General features: G+C 38.4%; 1 protein-coding gene and 3 long non-coding RNA genes across 4 annotated transcripts; 1 reads left to right on the top strand and 3 right to left on the bottom strand.

Moving 5' to 3' along the window:
* Positions 1 to 1,158: 1,158 nt before the first annotated feature.
* Positions 1,159 to 2,091, bottom strand: LOC124190397. The gene is made up of 2 exons (XR_006872954.1): positions 1,702 to 2,091; positions 1,159 to 1,615 (listed from the first exon to the last, which is right to left on the bottom strand). It is a non-coding gene; the product is annotated as an uncharacterized LOC124190397 (long non-coding RNA).
* A 3,765-nt stretch (positions 2,092 to 5,856) lies between these two features.
* Positions 5,857 to 6,675, bottom strand: LOC124190396. The gene is made up of 2 exons (XR_006872953.1): positions 6,398 to 6,675; positions 5,857 to 6,311 (listed from the first exon to the last, which is right to left on the bottom strand). It is a non-coding gene; the product is annotated as an uncharacterized LOC124190396 (long non-coding RNA).
* Positions 6,676 to 14,311: 7,636 nt separating this feature from the next.
* On the top strand, positions 14,312 to 15,429 carry LOC124190414. The gene is made up of 4 exons (XM_046583041.1): positions 14,312 to 14,635; positions 14,725 to 15,055; positions 15,122 to 15,235; positions 15,301 to 15,429. Exons 1-4 carry the CDS (start codon positions 14,454 to 14,456, stop codon positions 15,337 to 15,339), a joined length of 666 nt encoding a protein of 221 aa, XP_046438997.1. The 5' UTR covers positions 14,312 to 14,453; the 3' UTR covers positions 15,340 to 15,429.
* A 4,467-nt stretch (positions 15,430 to 19,896) lies between these two features.
* LOC124190415 lies at positions 19,897 to 20,683 on the bottom strand. The gene is made up of 2 exons (XR_006872970.1): positions 20,437 to 20,683; positions 19,897 to 20,350 (listed from the first exon to the last, which is right to left on the bottom strand). It is a non-coding gene; the product is annotated as an uncharacterized LOC124190415 (long non-coding RNA).
* Positions 20,684 to 20,731: the final 48 nt, after the last annotated feature.

Here is a 20,731-nt window from a genome sequence, read left to right on the forward strand (position 1 = left end):
TTCGACGAAATATACCGATATTTTAACCAGCAATGCGCAATGCACATAGTAATCTATTAAATTTGCATTAAATTAAGATTTGCTGATGCTGTTGTCTCTGCCTTTTCTATTCGAAATCCAAACACTATTATATATTGGTCCTCTATAGACTAGATGGAAAAAGCTTTCTATATTATTATCACAAAATGCAAATGAGAGGCCAATAAGGGTTGACCCACTGTGAGATTTATAGATAATCCGTTTTGAGGCATTTCGGGAAAAAATCCAGTTGCTGCTGAGCGCAGATTCTCCGCAGAAATTTATTATTGAATTTTCTCTTCTAATAGCTAACTTTCAAAATTGGACGATATTTTTGGATGAAGTGCCATCAGATTTTTATTATTAAATTTGTGTTCAAATATGTCAGGTCTTTCGTGCTGCTGCTCTCTCTCTCTCCTTGATTGATGTTGCGTATTGTGGCCAATATTAACTTTATTACCATTAACTATAGTGAATTAATCCGGTTTATGGAAATGTGAAAATATGGACCTCAATTTAGTTTCTAATACAAATATTATGGACTCAACCTGGTCATGCGAATTTTGCAAAAAACCCGGCCCCACTGCGGAGAAAGCCCTGCTGGAATAACCTGGAAAAAACCTAGAAATGAACGCGATACAATCTCCTTATATTCCTCCTCTTTTATATGGATATATAGACGCATAAATTGTATCAATGCACGAGCACATATCACTGATTCAATAATAAAAAACGTAGGCTATTGCACCTAATATCTATATGACCTTCTGAATTTAATTAATCGATTGTTATCGTGTTGAATTTGGATTACATATTCAACTGGCTTTTGCTGCGCCAATCAACCCAAATTCATTTTGGAATTTTAATTTTTGAAGACAGGAAAGTTATAACTAGCACTTTACAACTTAACAACACTTGAAAAAATTTGCAATGTGTTGAGCTATATGTTTTTTTGTACACGGCAAATGCTCTTGCAAATGCTTTGATAAATAGGTAGGGTTATTCTTTTTTGGGGAGGCATCATCGCCGATATTGCGGACTTTTTCGGAATTTGCACATAATGTTTGGGTACTCCAAACGATTTTAAAGTGTCCACAAAAATTTAGAGATCTATGTAAAAAAAGATTAGAAAGTCAGAGCTGCTGAGCATTTGTATGATGTGTATTATCAGAGTTGGAAGGTTGAATATATATCCAAGTGGATTATTTGAATATATCCACAATTATACAAATATTGCTCGGGTTAATTAAAACAAGAAGATTTAGATAGGACAGACTTGGATTTTCTTATTTTTTTCCCCGTTATTCAAATTCTGTAATTGTTTCGGATAATCTTGGTCGGATAACAAATTCGGTCCAGTTCGGTTGCATGTAAAACAAGTGCTGAACTACTTTTTCGGTTAGGGTTATTATGCACCACACCTGTCTGGTGCACCGCAGTTTCCAGCAAAGAAAGATGTGCAACGACAGTTCACAGCGCCATCGCAACGCCAACGACAACAGTTGCCTTGGGATGAAAAGCACTGTCCATTCACGAGCCCACCGTACTCGTTGACAATTGCCAGCAGCACCAAAGACACCATCAAAATCATAAGAAGCTAAAAAGGTGCATAAGCAGCAATATAAAACAAATAAACAAACATTGCGATAGAATAACTTTGGATTTGAGATAAATTGTTATTACCGATTTGGCCATTTTTTGCTGTAAGGAAGGCTAGACGAGTTCAACTGTTCAAAAAGTTGTGATAATATTGGCTGATTTTCGAGCCCTTTTTATACTAGATCCAAAACCACCTCCCAACTGGCTCTACAGCAGCATGGCTCCCCCTTTTCCTAGTTAGTCAGTAACACAAGTGCCATAAACTGTGCCAAGCAGCGCTGCAAACGGGCGCGCAAAAACTTGGGCTTTCAGCAGTGGCTTTCACTGGGTTCTTCCTGTTGCCGAAGCCGGGATTTCCCCGCAAAAACTAGTACTCCTGCTGGTATGCCTTGCGGCGAAGAAAGGTCTTTGATCTTCTAATATATAGATGTGTTTCTCTGGACACAAATACAATCTGGTCATGCCAATTTTGTGAAAAACCCGGCCCCACTACGGAGAAAACCCTGCTGGAATAACCTGGAAACAACCTAGAAATGGACGCGATACAATCTCCTTATTCCTTTTCTCTTATCTGTATATAGACGCATAAATTTTACCAGCCCATAGCTCCAGAACGTGAAATTCACGTGCGCGGAAACGAAAAGAAACTCGTCGTCACTCAATCTCCTTTGCACCGTGTAAAAATGGAATCATTTTCATCCAAATGTTCAAACAAGAAACATCTCAACATCCACTTTTAATTTTTTTCCAATCATTTTATCCTGCCTTATTGTCTGCAATAACATAAAATGTAAGTAATCAGACAATAAAGCTCTAACGATGCAATACAAGTTTCATTTATTGCAGTTTATTTATATTTAACGAGTTTATTGATTGTGAGAAGGTCTCGTCTTTTGTTTTGTAAAAACCAAATAACCCAGCGTCACCAGCACGCAGCGGGTAAAACCCTTCGGAATGACCTGGGAAGAACCTAGCCGCGACTACTACCTCTTCGTGTCACGACGCATACATTATCAGCCAATTAGCTCCAGAACATGAAATTCCCGTGCGCGGAAACGAAAAGAAACTATCGTCCATCAGTCGATGACGACCGTGTCCGCTGTTGACTGGAAGGTGGGCGACAACGGATTGAGTCGCGGGGACAACAATTGTTATCATCTTATTAACGATTACGATTATATGATATACACTACTGATGTTGAGCATTGCTCAGAATTTTGCATCGCTAATTCTGCATGCATTTACTTCTCTTATGGAGAAGACAATGGATTATCTAATGGAGATGGAAAATGTTACATGTATTACCATCCCAACGGAATCCCTAATGTTTATTCCCAGCAGGCACTAGAATGGATTTGTGGTTACATTTTCGATCGTATCGGTAATGTAACCGATAAGCCGATAAGCAGCTGATCCCAGCTGATCTATTTATAGTGCATCATGCAAAACGTCAGCTTTGTTAACGCCAAAAATCACGTTCGGAAAATATATGGACACAATAATGTAATATGCAAATGATTCCCTTAACAACAACCGACAACAACAAAAAAGAAAAGAAATTGGAATAATTTATATCCGTCGGAAAATACATTTTGATTAGAGTTCTGCCATCTTAAATATTTTTTTCTTATTCATTGATGACGTAAAAGTGATTTCCCTACATCACACAGCTGGTGTCAAAAGTTGGTCATATCAGAGTCAATTAAATTATTTCTGAGACAGTAATAAAATTAGAACCAGCAGCAGACAACCGGCCGCACCGGTTGTCGCCACGCAAGTCGTTTATTTACCGCGGGATTAATGCAGTACCTTTTAATATAATACAGCATATAAATAATTAAAGTGAATTGCAGTTATATAACATAGGGTACTATTCTATAAATAATAACGCGATTTGATTGTGATTACAAGATGAAGGTCTCATCGTCTGTTTTTCTCGATTTTTCTCCTCATTATGTTCGTTACGTGGATTATACTTTGTCCAACACTTGGATGGAAGATGACGACGGATAAAGTCGCTGGAACATGAATTGCCGCCGTTATGTTGGCGATTTTTTTGAAAGCATGATCGATATACTCTACTCCTCCTTTCTTTCTTTCTTTGTTGTTTGTTTTACGTTCCGGGGGAAAGGTACGTTTTTTGTGTGACTATTCTACGGTTTTACGTGTTGCAAGTTTTGGGGCGTATTTTTCCATTTATTAAAAAAATCTAAAATGTTAGGAAGGGACAACCAAAAATCATCGCGGAGAAAAAGAATGGCGAGTAATCCGTAAACAATACTTCAACCTGCCATAAAAACCCAAAAAATTCGGGTTCACTGGCAAATTTAAATTTACATGCAGATCTCGTAGTAAAAATTAACGGATCCAAAAGCAAAGGGCTGCACACTCGACAATGATGGGGACAACCAATGACTAGTGAATAATGAAAAATGCACGTCATACCTGTTGCTGATTGCTGGTGATTCATCAATTCCTGGTGCACACTGTCGCACACTTTGCGCTTGGCAAATTTTTTTAATGAATTAAAGAGAAAAACATGGTAATACAAATCATTTAGATAAATGGAAATCGAGAATTCTATTAATCAACGAAATTGCCAAATCATAACATGTCTTAACTCATCATGTTTATAAAGGTAAATCTTCCTCCAAATCTCTTTTTGAGAATTGCATAGGAAAAGATGAGGATCGTGATGACTTTTCCTTCGATTGAACTCTCGATTTTTCTCTTAACAACTTCGCCAGTCCAAAATGATTCTTTTGGGTTGCGTTCTCTCTTTCTTCGTTCATTTTTTCGTATAGCGCGTTCATGTTCAAATAGTCAGCGGTGACTGACGACTCCCTTTGGCCGCAGATGATTTCATCCAATTGACTGAAAGTGGGTCTCTCCTTTGTGTAACAGAACGCTCGGTCGACTCCCGTTTTTCTGTTACTTTCCCTTTCTACAAGACAATCTCTAACGTCAACTACTAGATGTCGCTTCCGCTATACTCCATCTCATACCAGAGGAGGCTGCTACCATTTGAATCTTCCGCCATTTCGCCCCATCTCTGCCGCCAACTTGCCCCATCTGCCGCCAACTCGCCCCATCTCTGCCGCCAACTCGTCCCATCCCTTTCCCTTTTTACTATACCCTTTCCCTTTTTGCTATATTATCTTTAGGCGTATTTTTATCTTTCATGACACTATATAAATATATTTTCCTTTTTCCTTCAACGCTTTTCAATAACAAACCCCCTTTTCGTCCGTCTCCGCTCTGACCATGTTTTAACGTGTCTGCTCACGTTTCCCTATACTATCCTCTCTAGGCCTAAACATGTCTGCTCCCTATACTTCCTCTCTAGGCCTATGCTAACCGTGCAGCCAGAATTAGTATAAAAACTGTATGTAAATGCTGTTCTGGACTGCATTTTCCCACGGCATTCACACTACCATTGTGTTCCAGTCGCACTTTCCTTTTTGGTATTGTATTAGTTATATTTTCCCTTGTGCTCAGTGCCTGTTATTTAAGCTAAGTGCCATTTTCCAACTGTACCTCGAAACTTGCCGTTTCTCGACAAGCCTACCCGCTCAGCCCGCTATCACATTTTCTCCATACAAGTAGTATTGTCTCACTTATTTATCGTCTCTCTATTTAATATTATTAGTTCACCTTATTGTATGATCTGTCCGTTATCAATACATTGTTTAGCCTTAATTATTCCCGTTGGTCTTAGACACTTCACTTTGATATTGTGAGTAAAGTCGCCTCATAGTATTTAAGTTCTTCGTATCGGTGACACAATGATTCCGTTGTGTCGACCTTTACAATATCACTGATTCAATAAAAAAAACGTAGGCTATTGCACCTGATATCTATATGACCTTCTGAATTTAATTAATCGCTCGTTATCGTGTTGAATTTGGATTACATATTCAACTGGCGTTTGCTGCGCCAATCAACCTAAATTCATTTTGGAATTTTAATTTTTGAAGACAAGAAAGTTATAACTAGCACTTTACAACTTAACAACACTTGAAAAAATTTGCCATGTGTTGAGCTATATGTTTTTTGTACACGGCAAATGCTCTTTGCTATGATAAATAGGTAGGGTTATTCTTTTTTGGAGAGGCATCATCGCCGATATTGCGGACTTTTTCGGAATTTGCACATAATGTTTGGGTACTCCAAACGATTTTAAACTGTCCACAAAAATTTAGAGATCTATGTAAAAAAAGATTACAAAGTCAGAGCTGCTGAGCATTTGTATGATGTGTATTATCAGAGTTGGAAGGTTGAATATATATCCAAGCGGATTATTTGGATATATCCACAATTATACAAATATTGCTCGGGTTAATTAAAACAAGAAGATTTAGATAGGACAGACTTGGATTTTCTTATTTTTTTCCCCGTTATTCAAATTCTGTAATTGTTTCGGATAATCTTGGTCGGATAACAAATTCGGTCCAGTTCGGTTGCATGTAAAACAAGTGCTGAACTACTTTTTTCGGTTAGGGTTATTATGCACCACACCTGTCTGGTGCACCGCAGTTTCCAGCAAAGAAAGATGTGCAACGACAGTTCACAGCGCCATCGCAACGCCAACGACAACAGTTGCCTTGGGATGAAAAGCACTGTCCATTCACGAGCCCACCGTACTCGTTGACAATTGCCAGCAGCACCAAAGACACCATCAAAATCATAAGAAGCTATAAAGGTGCATAAGCAGCAATATAAAACAAATAAACAAACATTGCGATAGAATAACTTTGGATTTGAGATAAATTGTTATTACCGATTTGGCCATTTTTTGCTGTAAGGAAGGCTAGACGAGTTCAACTGTTCAAAAAGTTGTGATAATATTGGCTGATTTTCGAGCCCTTTTTATACTAGATCCTAAACGACCTCCCCACTGGCTCTACAGCAGCATGGCTCCCCCTTTTCCTAGTTAGTCAGTAACACACGTGCTGTCAACTGTGCCAAGCAGCGCTGCAAACGGGCGCGCAAAAACTTGGGCTTTCAGCAGTGCCTTTCGCTGGGTTCTTCCTGTTGCCGAAGCCGGGATTTCTCCGCAAAAACTAGTACTCCTGCTGATATGCCTTGAGGCAAAGAAAGGTTTTTCTAATATAGATGTGTTTCTCCTTAAGAGATTCATGGCAAAAACTGGTTGAAACTGGTAATGAATAAAAGCTAGTTGGCTGTAACCATGGACACAAATACAATCTGGTCATGCCAATTTTGTGAAAAACCTGGCCCCACTGCGGAGAAAACCCTGCTGGAATAACCTGGAAATGGACGCGATACAATCTCCTTATTCTCTTCTCTTATATCTATACCGTATATTCAACAAATAAACTGCAATCATTAATCAAAATCCTCAGAGTGGATTCTTAATTATCGTGAAATTATTGCTAGGGTTTTGAGTTGACAAAAAGTTCACTGTTAAAACATTTCACGACTTTTTCGTGGTTGTAGCTCCCAAAAATTAATAGTCGGAGATCGTGGTTGTTAGCTACCAAAATTTCGTAGAATAATCCACAACGAAAATATGGGGGTTTAAAATAACGAAAGTATACTTGCCCGACATGGGGATTGAACCGTTATCCACTACACCAATCATAACTTGTTTGATTCGATAATTTTATTTAATACTATACCAACGTGCACATGAGCAAAATATTTACAGTTTCCAATGCAAGCCTGGTACATAAGTTTTAATCAGTAGCAGTAAGTTTGAACTATCTTAGTAACTTCTAAGCAGCGATTGCTTGCATCCTTAACTCCAAATTTTTGGGGTTTCTACTTCGAATTTTTCGGGGTTTTCTGGTTTAGGGTATAAAAACCCAAAAATTTAGGCTACATACCAAAATTTCGGGGGTGTTTCGTTTTTTTTGTAGTTGGCAACCCCTAAAATTTAGTAACCGTTTTAACAGTGATTTTGTAGGGTTGCCACCTGTTTCGGCACTTTTTTTGGGCACTTTGATTTCGTCGTTTTCGGCACTGTTTTTGTCGTTTTCGGCACTGTGTTTGTCTTTTTCGGCACCATAGCCAGATTTAGTTCCAGGCGTGATGTTTTTGGGAGGGTTGCCAGGTGTGTGTGTTTTTCCGTTTCGGCACTATATTTTTCCGTTTCGGCACTATGTTTTTCCGTTTCGGCACTATTGTATTTATTGTATTTATTATTAGATTTATTCATTGGATTTTAATAACACCACATTTTGAAACTCTTTTCCTTTTCCTATTCTGCGTATAGTCTAGTACCACAACCCAAATTGAAGTGAAGAGTAGTACTCTGCTCTTGTTTTCTCGTAAGTTGAAATGGTTACTTTGTTACTTGTAATCGCTTTCCCGTGAAATTTATGTGTGGATGTAATAAATAATTAATGAAATGGTCATTTATTTATTAGATTAAAGTTGAGATCCACCTGTTGAGGTGTTGTTCCATTGCTAAATGTGTGCATGTAGAAAACCAACATTCTTTCCATCGATGTATTCCTTGCACTGATTTGATACATCTTTGTGACATCTCTGATGTTTACCCCATTTTTCATATCATCGAGTTTTTTCTGGCAATCATTCGTATTGCAGGACTCGGAAATTCTAAGTGAATACAACTTTTTCTTAAAGTTAGATTCTTCAATTTTTGAAAGTTGAATTTCAGCAATCCCTTCTTTTAAAACAGATATTTGTGTCACAATTTCAGTTTGCTTATTCTGTAATTTGCTTCGCAAATTTTTGGACTCTGCGTGGAACCCCAGGTAGCACACAGAGCTGTTACAGACTCATGTAACCGATCTGTTTCACATACTTGTGAAACAGGTCCGTATCAGGCTTGTTACATCTCTGTTTTACAGGAAATTTGTCTGAAATTGCTCTGTTTTACAGGATTTGGTAAAAGTTTGTTTCACAGATCTGGAACAGATCTGTTATCTTTCTGTAATACATAAATCTGGTTTTTAACTGTACTACAGACCTGTTACAGATCTGTTTTTTACTTGAGAAAATTGTTTCTGATTTAGCTCTGTTTCCCATGTTTGTCACTTGTCTGTTTTTACTCTGTATTACCGAGTACAATATGTTTCTGTTCTGTGTCTGTACTCCAGGTCTGGTACGGGTCTGTATTTCCCTTATGTAAGACATAAGTCAGTAATCATCTGTTCAGAGTCTGTACCCCAGGTATGGTACAGGTCTGTATTTTCTATGTAAAACTGAGTTCAGTGATTATCTGTTCTGTGTTTGTGCCCCAGGTATGTACGGGTCTTTATTTCCCTTGTAACACCTATAAGTCAGTAATCATCGTATCTGTGTCTGTATCCCAAGTATGGTACATGTTTGGATCCCAATGGAAAACTGAATTAAACGTTTCTTATATGTGTAATATCACTGCAATACCATGCAGTAAGAAGTTACACTCTAATAGTCAATGCAGCTAATGGCTATGAGTTTAGTTCAGTAGGCCTACTCGAACAACAACAATAGTTGTTTATCCACCGGACGGAGAAGTATTATTATACATAAATAGGTATAATAAAGACTTGTAATTGGTGTGGGGCCAATCTTGTTCTTGTTACTATCGGAAGAGACCAGTGGTAGTCATATGTAGCAATCAGTTTCGTGAGAGAGACATGTCAGACTGTTTGTTGAATGAACAAGTGTACAACTGTGAAATATAGATCATTTTGAAATATATCTAGAATTTAATATCGAGATATGGTGTAGTGGTTAGCGTACTGGCTTGTAAACTCAGGGGTTGATGGTTCGATTCCAGAGGGAGGTAAATCTTTTTTTTTTCTTGAATATCTGTTTTTGGTCTGTAAATCGTGATCCCGTTTTACGGATCTGTCACAGACCTGTATGACAGTCTGTAAAAGTGTGCCACTCCAAACAATTTACAGACTCTCAAAAACAGATCTGTAACAGACCTGAAACAGAGTCTGTGTGCTACCTGGGACATTTCCTTTTCATCATCACTGATTTTCTAGAGAACATTATTTTTATCATTATTAAATTTTAATTATAATAAGTATTAAATTTATCAATACCATCCAATACTCATTAATTAATTTTCCCATATGGTCATTGTAAGTCTACGTAGTCGAAGTAGAACTCCAGCCGTCAGGAAGAGGGAGGGTACCAGACCACAGCCGTCAGAGCGCCCCTAGCGGCCTGACGGTGCAATAGCTTTTGCATGTTCGAGGACGTGTGGTTTGCATGGGGTGCCGAAAAGATTGAATTTGGTGCCGAAACGATCGAAATTGGTGCCGAAACGATCGAAATTGGTGCCGAAATGGTCAAATTTGGTGCCGAAATGGACAATATTTTTTCATAATCGAGGAAGTGTGGTTTGCATGGGGTGCCGAAAACGACGAAATTGAAGTGCCGAAAAAAAGTGCCGAAACTGGTGGACACCTTTTGTAGTATAGCTACCAATAAACATTCTGTCAAATGCACAAACAATGGGATGAATGCGGTTAACGATTTCCGTGTGTTGATAATTTGATATATTTTAAAGACGACTGTGGTTATTTCAAATTGCTATATCGTTAAATAGGAACGGACGAGGCATTAAATTTGTATCAATTATCTTCGTTTCTTTTTGCGGGGAAGGGGCGCGGTTGACATTGGCCACATGACCCACATCCCTTTTATCGTCATCGTCATTTAGTTATTTGAAAATTCGAATTCATAATGAGGATTCATATTTATAATATAAGGACAGTGCGAAATTGGATCGCAGGGAACTGTCAGAATTACTTGTACAGATAAATAATCAAGTTTAAAAAAAGAACAGCGACGGCGACGGGGAGCAATAGAAAAAAATGAGCGGTAGAAGGAGCGCCGCTCGGCGCCGCTGATTGACGACATTCCAGCCGGACGCTGCTGGTTTGTTAAGGCGCTGATGGGAGCCGATCTGAATAAAATCAAAGAAGAAGCGCCCATTTGCCGCGCCCATTAGACCAACAATATCGGCGTCATAGTCGACGGGCTGCTGGGACAAAACGCTTTCAATTCAGATATTATGGCCATCATGCAAGACTTTATAGGAGTAAGTAGAAGGCAGATAAGAAATTGGGTTAAATCAATTCATTCCTTGTTCATTTTGACGATTCATTTGGGGGCAGTGCCATGGTCGACGATTGCACAAGAAAATCAAATCCATAATGAGCATAGTTATGACTGGCCTTTGGATACGCGGAGAGTACCAACGACTGGACGACATGGCCATCGAGTACCAAGTGAATGAGAAAAACGTCATGGAAGAGATGCGCAACATCATAAAAACTCAAACGCCCTGCGATCAAAAAGATGTTGCAGATTCTCTAATGCCTAGAGGACAAATACGACACTAAAATATGGATTGTTGTTGTCTTACCAAACTTATCTGAAGATTGACTGCCAAACGTGGAAATTGGACAGTAATCACTTCCGCAAAATGACATTGTGTCCTCGTGAAAGGTGCAACCACTTTGGCCGTTTCTGTAAACCGAAGCGATTTGACGAAATTATCACGATCAGTCAACACTTTTTTGGTAAAAATTCAACATTCCCATCCGCACTTTCCCCAACTTGCTATTTTAAATTTCCAAATATTACGTCAACGTCAAAGAAATCCATGAACATCACAACCGAATCTTGTTGCCACTAGGAGTCAAGAGTCGAGCGGACATAGAAACTTTAGTCATCAAAGTCGATCCAGCGAAAGTTATTGTTGTCGCTTCCGGTGGAACGGAATACACGCAATTTTCTGATGATTTAAATTGCTGCCACTTGGTGATGGTCGTACCTGTAAAACCAACAGTGAAGTCTTCGATTCCAGCGACTAGTGATAAGTTAATGTGTGATTACAAACTCGGCAAGGATTCCGACCTTCTTCGCAACGAGTTCAGTCAGGCTTATCTCTCCATCCTTGGCGATACGAGACAAGAAGGTTTACCCATAATTTTGGGATGTCAAATGGAGAAACAACTCTGGACAGAGATGGCGATTCGTTGACAACCAACTGATGAACGGTCACGGGAAATGTTTGACAGCTTGGACTAGAGGATCTTCTTTACTCTACCAGTATGACTGTCGTCGAGATTGGGTTGGGTAGATCTGGCACCACAATGGCCTGCAAATCGTCAACTGATTTAATATGTGCTTAGACTATGATGGTGTAACATCTGGCGGAACTATGGCAATTGTTCAGAGTTATTGCGATTCGACTCCTTTGTTTCTCTGGGCTGATTGGGATACGTCCTGCGAGGACGCAATAGTTCCTCCTTCCGTCAACGGAAGCCGATCTTTACGTAACGAGTTCTCTAGGCGATATCTGAGCGTTTACAGCGACGAGGAATACGTTTTTGACAAACCGTGGAACAATTCGCCGGGAAAGGGTTAAAGTCTATTTTAGCCGACCAAAACTTTACTTAATTCTACTTTATTTTTACTTAATTTGTTACTTATTACTACACTCTCACATTACTTCACTTTACTTCACTTTACTTAAATAAGAGGAATATCACGTACAACCTTTCTGTTCCCTGCCGTGTAGCAGACTAGCATACTGTCAATATTATTAAAACACTGTTGCCAAAAATTCATAATTAATACAAAACAGTGAAATCTGATTTATCGCATTTATTTTCAATGAATTATCAGTGTCGATTAGCTTTGTGGCAAAGCACTGGATTGTGACTACTGAAGACAGTAGTTCAAATCCAATGTAAATACGTTTTATAAATAGACATTGAAGTAAAGTAAAGTTTGGCTATAATATACTTTACTATGGTCTATGGTCAACATGACTTATTGCACTGTATTGTTCAGTTTAATTACTTAATGAATAGTTAAGTAACATCTAAATTTTATAAAAATAGTAATTTAAAATTTTTCTTTCGATACAGCTGGGATAGCGTAGTGGTATCGTATAAGCATACGAACTTCAAGGTTAATGGTTCAAACCTAGTAGCAGTTAAGAAATATGGTGACTGTATAACACAACAAGAATACAAATTTTACTTTATTTTACTTAAATCTCTAAATACAATACAAATCAAATTGCATTTATTCTACTTTACTATATAGTAATATTCATAGTACTATGAACACACTATACTTTACTTTATTTTATACTATACAAAGTAAAATAAAGTAAAGCAATAAAGTAAAATATAATTGAAGAGTAAACTTTAATTTACTTAATTGGAGTATCTTATTTACTTAACTGTACTGTAAAAAGTTACTTAACTTGGGGGCGTATTATGCTACGTTATTGTATAATTTATTCAACCATGGCTGAAAAATTTCGATGTTTGTTGGCTGTTTTCGTTAACAAATCATTTAGCGTAAAAAGCGTAAGTTGAAATGGTGGGCTTTTGGGGGACAATCTGGATAAAAATAAAAAAAAGGGGGGGTTGGGGGGTCTCCTCCCCACAAAAAAAAACATTTTTACTGCGATTCATTGCCAAACGCTGCACATTGATAAAAAATTTACTTATATATTTAAGTTTATCATGTGTTGCGTGGAAAACTTATCAAATAAAATTTTAATATTCAAAGTATAAGTATGGCTCAAATTGTGATGCATGCAACGTCTGAGAATTTCCGTAGCAGACGACACCTGAATTAGTTTGATTTTTGACGTTGGTAGTGCAACATCTCAGTAATTAGACGGGCGTATTTTGACTAGACTTTTTGTAGCTAATAACGACTCAGAAGTGTATCACAGATTGTTCGTGAAACCAAAAACTCGCCATCTTAACTGCAGAATTTGGGATTTGCTTTTACGTAGAAATCATGTTGATTCCTTAATAAGGGACATATAGTTGTGCTGTTAAGTTCGTTTTGTATTGCGGCAATTGGATTACCTTTAAGTAAATAAAGTAAGTGGTATTTTTACTTTACCTATCTAATTCACTTTGCTTTACTTAATCTAGATAAGTAACTAAGCGGGAATAAGCCCGAGCATACCGTAAAAATATAGTTGATTTTGGTTATAGTATAGTAAAGTATAATGAAGTATGGTTTGATGCTTTATTATACTTTATTATACCCACCCAAAACCCCTGTATTTCCTCGCTACGCTCGGGCTCATTCCCGCTTAGTTATTTTTCTAGATTAAGTAAAGTAAAGTGAATTAGATAAGTAAAGTAAAGTAAGAAGTTGGTCGGGTAAAATAGACTTTTACCAAACGAATAATAAACGTTGGATCTATAACGACAAACGACAAATCATTAGTGCTGAAGGATACTGCTTGGCCGCTGGCAATAAAGTAGGTTATGTGTTGTACACCTATTGTAAAGATTCCTCAGAATATCGGTGGTGGTATTATTGAAAAAAAATCAAGATAAGAAACTATACGTCATTACCAATTGACTTTAAATTTCTGACACCTTGAAATAAACACATTAGCTGAGAAATCGTTACGAAGACAGATTGATTGACAACGAATATTGAACAATCGCGAAATTTAAAACTGCATTTGAAAACAAATCTAGCTTCGATCAGTGTAATAATTTTATACCACAGTGTCGTTACTGAAAAAATTGAATTCCCAGAACTTTCTGTCCCTATTTTGTTACAATATATTTAACCGTTGAATGTCTGAGAGTTGTAGCGCGTGACGGACGAAGAGGTTATCACTGAAACTCAATCGCTTCAGTGTGAACTGTGGGAAAATACGCGCGACTGTCGGCCGATCCCAATCGAATTGTACATGATAATCAATCTAGTCTGCATAAATAGTCTAGAAGCAAGCTCAATAGTGAAGTTATGAAAAAACAAGTCCTTCAAATTCGATTCCTTTTACAAACGAGGACAGAACAAGTTGAAAAAATTTGAGTTCTCTGGGTCGGCTATTACTGATCTGCATGTGGAATATGTCCAGACGTGGAGTGTTTACATGTGTATCGCTGATAGTTTTACAAGTATGGATAACCGTTGTGGCTTTTACCTCAACATCGTTGGTGACAAATCCAAACAGTGAGGTGTTTCCTGTGAGCCACGATGACTTCGCATCCTCGACGGAAGCGAATACTGCGAGAAGCAAACGGTAGGTCGTGGAAACTGCAACAGTAATTAAAGGAATGGAAATTGGGATAAAATTAACTGAAATGATAACTTCATGAAATCCTTTAATAGAAACGAAACCAATAAAGAGCACAGGGAGATAATAGCTCATTTCCAGCGGATTGAAAAGGAATTAGAAGAACAAAAAGAGGAACTGCAATCCATCAATCGAGAAATTCAAACGCTGGGATTATCTGTCGGCCACTCTCAACACGAAGAGAAAATCAAAAACTGTTTGTTGGCTTTGCATCAATACCTGGAACATCCGGACGAGCAAAACCGAAATATTTTCACGGACGAAGCAGCCCAGTTATCGCAGAGTCTCACTGCCATAGTCGGGGGACTTCTAGGCAAAAATGTTTTCAACCCGGATATTATGGCCGTCTTGCGAGAAGCTACCGGAGTAAGTATTTAGCAAAATAACACGATATAAAATTTACTAATTCATATACTGTGTAAATAATTTCAGTGTCACGGTCGGACTTTTGCACAAGAAAATCAGGCCCATCATGAGTGTCGTTATGACAGGACTTTGGGTTCGTGGCGAATACCAACGAATAAGGAACGTGTCGGAATCGGACAGGTGAGTCTAATATTTCTCAACACTTAAAGGTAGAGCAGTATACATTGACTGATCAAAATGTGCAGTTCGCATTTCAAGAAGTTCGTCATGACGTCAACAACTAAACTGACAAAGAGACTGTACGACATGGCCATCGAATGCCAAGCGGATGAGAAAAACGTTGCCGACCAGATTGGCTTTATGTTGAAAACCAAATCATATATCCCGTAATCAAAAAGAATTGGCCAAATCTCTGCTCGAATTCCTCGAGGACAAGTACGACACCAAAAAGTGGATCGTTGTATTACTGCCGGATATTCAAACCACGGCCGGAGGCTCTCATCTAGAATTTCTATCCGTAAATAAAGTTCATTTCACTCACTCGGGCAAGTTTCATACCGTCTCCGTTCACGGCACTTTTGTGGCCGCCATCTCCGTCGATCCATCGGCTATTGACCTAATCAAATTTGTCGATTTTAACTTGCAAAAATTCCACATACCCATCCACACATCCGCGCAATACGGAATGACAACGATCATGCAGCGGGCCCAAGGATATCGTCTACGATGGGATAAACGTCTATTGATGATTCACGAAAATTTGCATCTGTTTCTGACACCGGTGCGCAAGCGAGTCGTTGTGGAGACGCTGGTCGTCGAGACCCATTGCACATCTACCGAAGAAGAATTTGATGAAATTGTGACTATCGTCGGCTCAAATGGAACACAATTGAGATGGAAAAGCGACGAATTCGACGCTTGTCGTACCTGTCAACTCATCATCCGCTTGGAATTCTTCCATGTCGACGTCAACGTTCGACGAATTGGAAAATTACGAGAGCTGTGAAAATCAAAACGCGGAAACGTTCGGCCTGTTGCGCAACGAATTCGGCCGAGCTTATCTATCGGTGCAGGGAAACTCGAGACAAGACGGCGCTTACATCATTTTAGGCCGGCAATGTGTCATTCAATTCCGGACAGAGATGGCAATTTATGAACAATCAATTAATAAACGACTTTGGGAAATGCCTGACAGTTTCATCAATGTCTTCGTTCCTCTTTCAGACAAGTTGCAACTTTTCTTCGACTTCGTACAACAGGAGTAGGCAGACATGGCGCCGTACCGGTCTCCAAATCATCACTTATAACATCAATCCTCTGAAAGCTAGACTCTATAATGATTTGTGTTTGGCTTTTGTGGGTAGCAAAGACGACGACGTAATGTACGCAGTTCTAGACAAATGTGATTTCACGCCGCCATTCTTGTGGTACGATTGGGACTTGGACTGCGAGGACGCCGCGCATAAGAATCATACGGACGCTAGTAACGGAAGTCGATCGTTACGCAACGAATTTTCAAGACACTATTTGAGTGTGTACGAGAGTGAAGATTATTGGCATCACAGACCGTGGAGTAACCACCCAGGACAGAATAGGAAATTCGTTCACGGACAGCTGCGCAACAATTTTGGCAAATGTTTGGCGGGCAAAGGTTGGTACGCCCTTCAAGTCGAGTGCAGTGCAGGAATCAGCAATTCGAAACGTTGGACGTACAACGAGAAAAGGCAAATTGTCAGCGCTGAAGGTTTCTGATTTAGTGTTGGCGACAAGAGCGGTTACGTCATTTATAACTATTGCAAGAACGATCCTGAACATCGATGGTATAAGCAAACATATATCATTCAAAAAATAATTTTCCCTGATTTAACCATGATAACCAACAACTTAACTTTTAAATGTAAAGATAATTACACTTATTTGAATAGATACTTTAAATACGTGCTTTAAATTGAACCTTCCTCAAACGAGAAACACATTAAACAACGTAATACAAGTTAATAAAAAATGAAGAAGTACTTATCCGTGATTCACACTGCGAAGGCGAATGAAGACTTGCAGACAATATGGCGAACTCCTTTAATGGGAATGTTGTGCCAAATCACAGACGTTGCAAAAATGAATTTCGATTAATTCACATTCCATTCTTGAAACACTTCCGTCATAATACGTACGTTACATTCAATTTCACACGGTCACAGCTGTAATCACTGAAATCGAAAGAAACGACTTCTGGAACACGCCCGTCTTGAGTAGAAACTTGAAAGTGACTAAGTGAAAATTTTTAAAGGACGGACTAAAATTCTTTGTCGTAACTATCTTACTCCCCCTTTTTTTGTTTCTTTTTTTTACGTTCCGGGGAAATTACGCCTATTGTCTGACTATACTACGGTTTTACGTTTTGCAAGTTTTGGGTGTATTTTCCATTTCCTTATTTTAAAAAATCGAAAACTTTAGGAAGGGGGAACCAAAAATCATTATGGAAAAAAAGGATGGCGGGTAATCCGTAAACAATACTACAACCTGTAATACAAATTACAAACCCGAAAAATTGAGTAGCAAATTCAAATTTAGCTGTTCTCATAGTAAAAAATTCACGTATCTAAAAAGCAGCTGGCATGTCTTGACTCATCGGGTTCATAAAGGTAAATCTTCCTCCAAATCTCTTTTTGAGAATCGCATAGGAAAAGATGAGGGTCGTGTTGACTTTTCTTTCGGTTGAGTTCTCGATTTTTTTCTCAACAACTCTCAACAATCCGTTGGAGTTGCGAGTTGCGTTTCCTCTTTTTCGTTCAGTTTTTCGTATAGCGCGTTCAGGTTCAAATAATCAGCGGTGACTGACGACTCCATTTTGCCGCAGATAATCTCCTCCAATTGACTTATCTGCTGCTGGTTCTAATTTTGTTAGTGTCTCGGGTTAAATATTGACACCAGCATTTTTGAAATAGGGGAATAACTTTCATGACATTAATTAATAAGAAAAAAGAATTTAAGATTTCTGAACTCTAATCAAAATGTATTAGATATGCCAATAGATATTAACATGATGCCGAACAAAAATGAAAGAGGCCTTTGTTCTTCTTTGATTTTCTAGGAAGTCAGACCGGCTCCTATCAGCGCCTTAAGCAGCAAGCGTCCATCTGTACAAGTAATTCATCATTAAACCGTTGCCGCCTACCTCCCATGGGAATCTGCAGATTCGAGCGGACACTCTTGTCATCGACGAAATTTATTTTTGACTGAATTGCTTTTGTCAATTATTGCACATGATCTGATTTGATTACCAACAGCCGTCCTGACAGTTACAGCACCGGGCGTTGCACTTTCCTTTACCGCAACACGGTGTTCCCTGCTATCCATTTTCGCACTATGCCCTCTAAACGTTCATGCAACCACAACAACAACAAGAAATTTGTTTAAAGTGGGTTATAAAAATCTGTGAAATTATGAACCTTTATTACTTCCGCCAATAATCAAACCCAATATTTTGGTTGGGTATTCCGGCAAACAACATATAGCGTCAACTTCTTGGCTGAGAAAGGTCAAAGCTATTACGCAACTCATTAGCAACAGCGACTGAGGGAAAGAATGAATCGCAGTTTTTTTTAAATAATATACTGTCAAAATTCCAGCAAAAATAATAAACATCAAATAATAAAAGAAAGACGTTGATAATTTACCTTTCGACAGCTGGCTTCGACGAAATATACCGATATTTTAACCAGCAATAAGCCATGCACATAGTAATCTATTAAATTGGCATTAAATAAAGATTTGCTGATGCTGTTGTCTCTGCCTTTCCTATTAGAAATCCAAACACTATTATATATCGGTCCTCTATAGACTAGATGGAAAAAGCTTTCTATATTATTATCTCGAAATGCAAATGAGAGACCAATAAGGGTTGACCCACTGTGAGATTTATAGATAATCCGTTTTTAGGCATTTCGGGGAAAAATCCAGTTGCTGCTGAGCGCAGATTCCCCGCAGAAGTTTATTATTGAATTTTCTCTTCTAATAGCTAACTTTCAAAATTGGACGATATTTTTGGATGAAGTGCCATCAGATTTTATTATTAAATTTGTGTTCAAATATGTCAGGTCTTTCGTGCTGCTGCTCTCTCTCTCTCCTTGATTGATGTTGCGTATTGTGGCCAATATTAACTTAATTACCATTAACTATAGTGAATTAATCCGGTTTAAGGAATGTATATGGACCTCAATTTAGTTTCTAATACAAATATTATGGACACAACCTGGTCATGCGAATTTTTCGAAAAACCCGGCCCCACTGCGGAGAAAGCCCTGCTGGAATAACTTGAAAAAAAACCTAGAAATGGACGCAATACAATCTCTTATATTCCTCCTCTTTTATCTGGATATATAGACGCATCAATTGTATCAATGCACGAGCACATATCACTGATTCAATAAAAAAAAACGTAGGCTATTGCACCTGATATCTATATGACCTTCTGAATTTAATTAATCGCTCGTTATCGTGTTGAATTTGGATTACATATTCAACTGGCGTTTGCTGCGCCAATCAACCCAAATTCATTTTGGAATTTTAATTTTTGAAGACAGGAAAGTTATAACTAGCGCTTTACAACTTAACAACACTTGAAAAAATTTGCCATGTGTTGAGCTATATGTTTTTTGTACACGGCAAATGCTCTTTGCTATGATAAATAGGTAGGGTGATTCTTTTTTGGGGAGGCATCATCGCCGATATTGCGGACTTTTTCGGAATTTGCACATAATGTTTGGGTACTCCAAACGATTTTAAAGTGTCCACAAAAATTTAGAGATCTATGTAAAATAAGATTAGAAAGTCAGAGCTGCTGAGCATTTGTATGATGTGTATTATCAGAGTTGGAAGGTTGAATATATATTCAAGCGGATTATTTGAATATATCCACAATTATACAAATATTGCTCGGGTTAATTGAAACCAGAAGATTTAGATAGGACAGAATTGGATTTTCTTATTTTTTTTCCCGTTATTCAAATTCTGTAGTTGTTTCGGATAATCTTGGTCAGATAACAAATTCGGTCCAGTTCGGTTGCATGTAAAACAAGTGATGAACTACTATTTCGGTTAGGGTTATTATGCACCACACCTGTCTGGTGCACCGCAGTGAACAGCAAAGAAAGGTCTGCAACCACAGTTCACAGCGCCATCGCAACGCCAACGACAACAGTTGCCTTGGGATGAATCGCACTGTCCATTCACGAGCCCACCGAACTCGTTGACAATTGCCAGCAGGACCAAAGACACCATCAAAATCATAAGAAACTAAAAAGGTGCATATGCAGCAATATAAAACAAATAAACAAACATTGCGATAGAATAACTTTGGATTTCAGATAAATTGTTATTACCGATTTGGCCATTTTTTGCTGTAAGGAAGGCTAGACGAGTTCAACTGTTCAAAAAGTTGTGATAATATTGGCTGATTTTCGAGCCCTTTTTATACTAGATCCAAAACCACCTCCCCACTGGCTCTACAGCAGCATGGCTCGTTCTCCTCCTACTCAGCTAGTATAACACACGTGCCGTAACTGTGCCAAGTAGCGCTGCAAACGGGTGCGCAAAAACTTGGGCTTTCAGCAGTGTCTTTTGCTGAGTTCTTCCTGTTGCCAAATCTGGGATTTCCCCGCAAAAACTAGTACTCCT

The sequence above is a fragment of the Daphnia pulex genome, chromosome 3 (genome assembly GCF_021134715.1).
Source record: "Daphnia pulex isolate KAP4 chromosome 3, ASM2113471v1".
NCBI lineage: Eukaryota > Metazoa > Arthropoda > Branchiopoda > Diplostraca > Daphniidae > Daphnia > Daphnia pulex.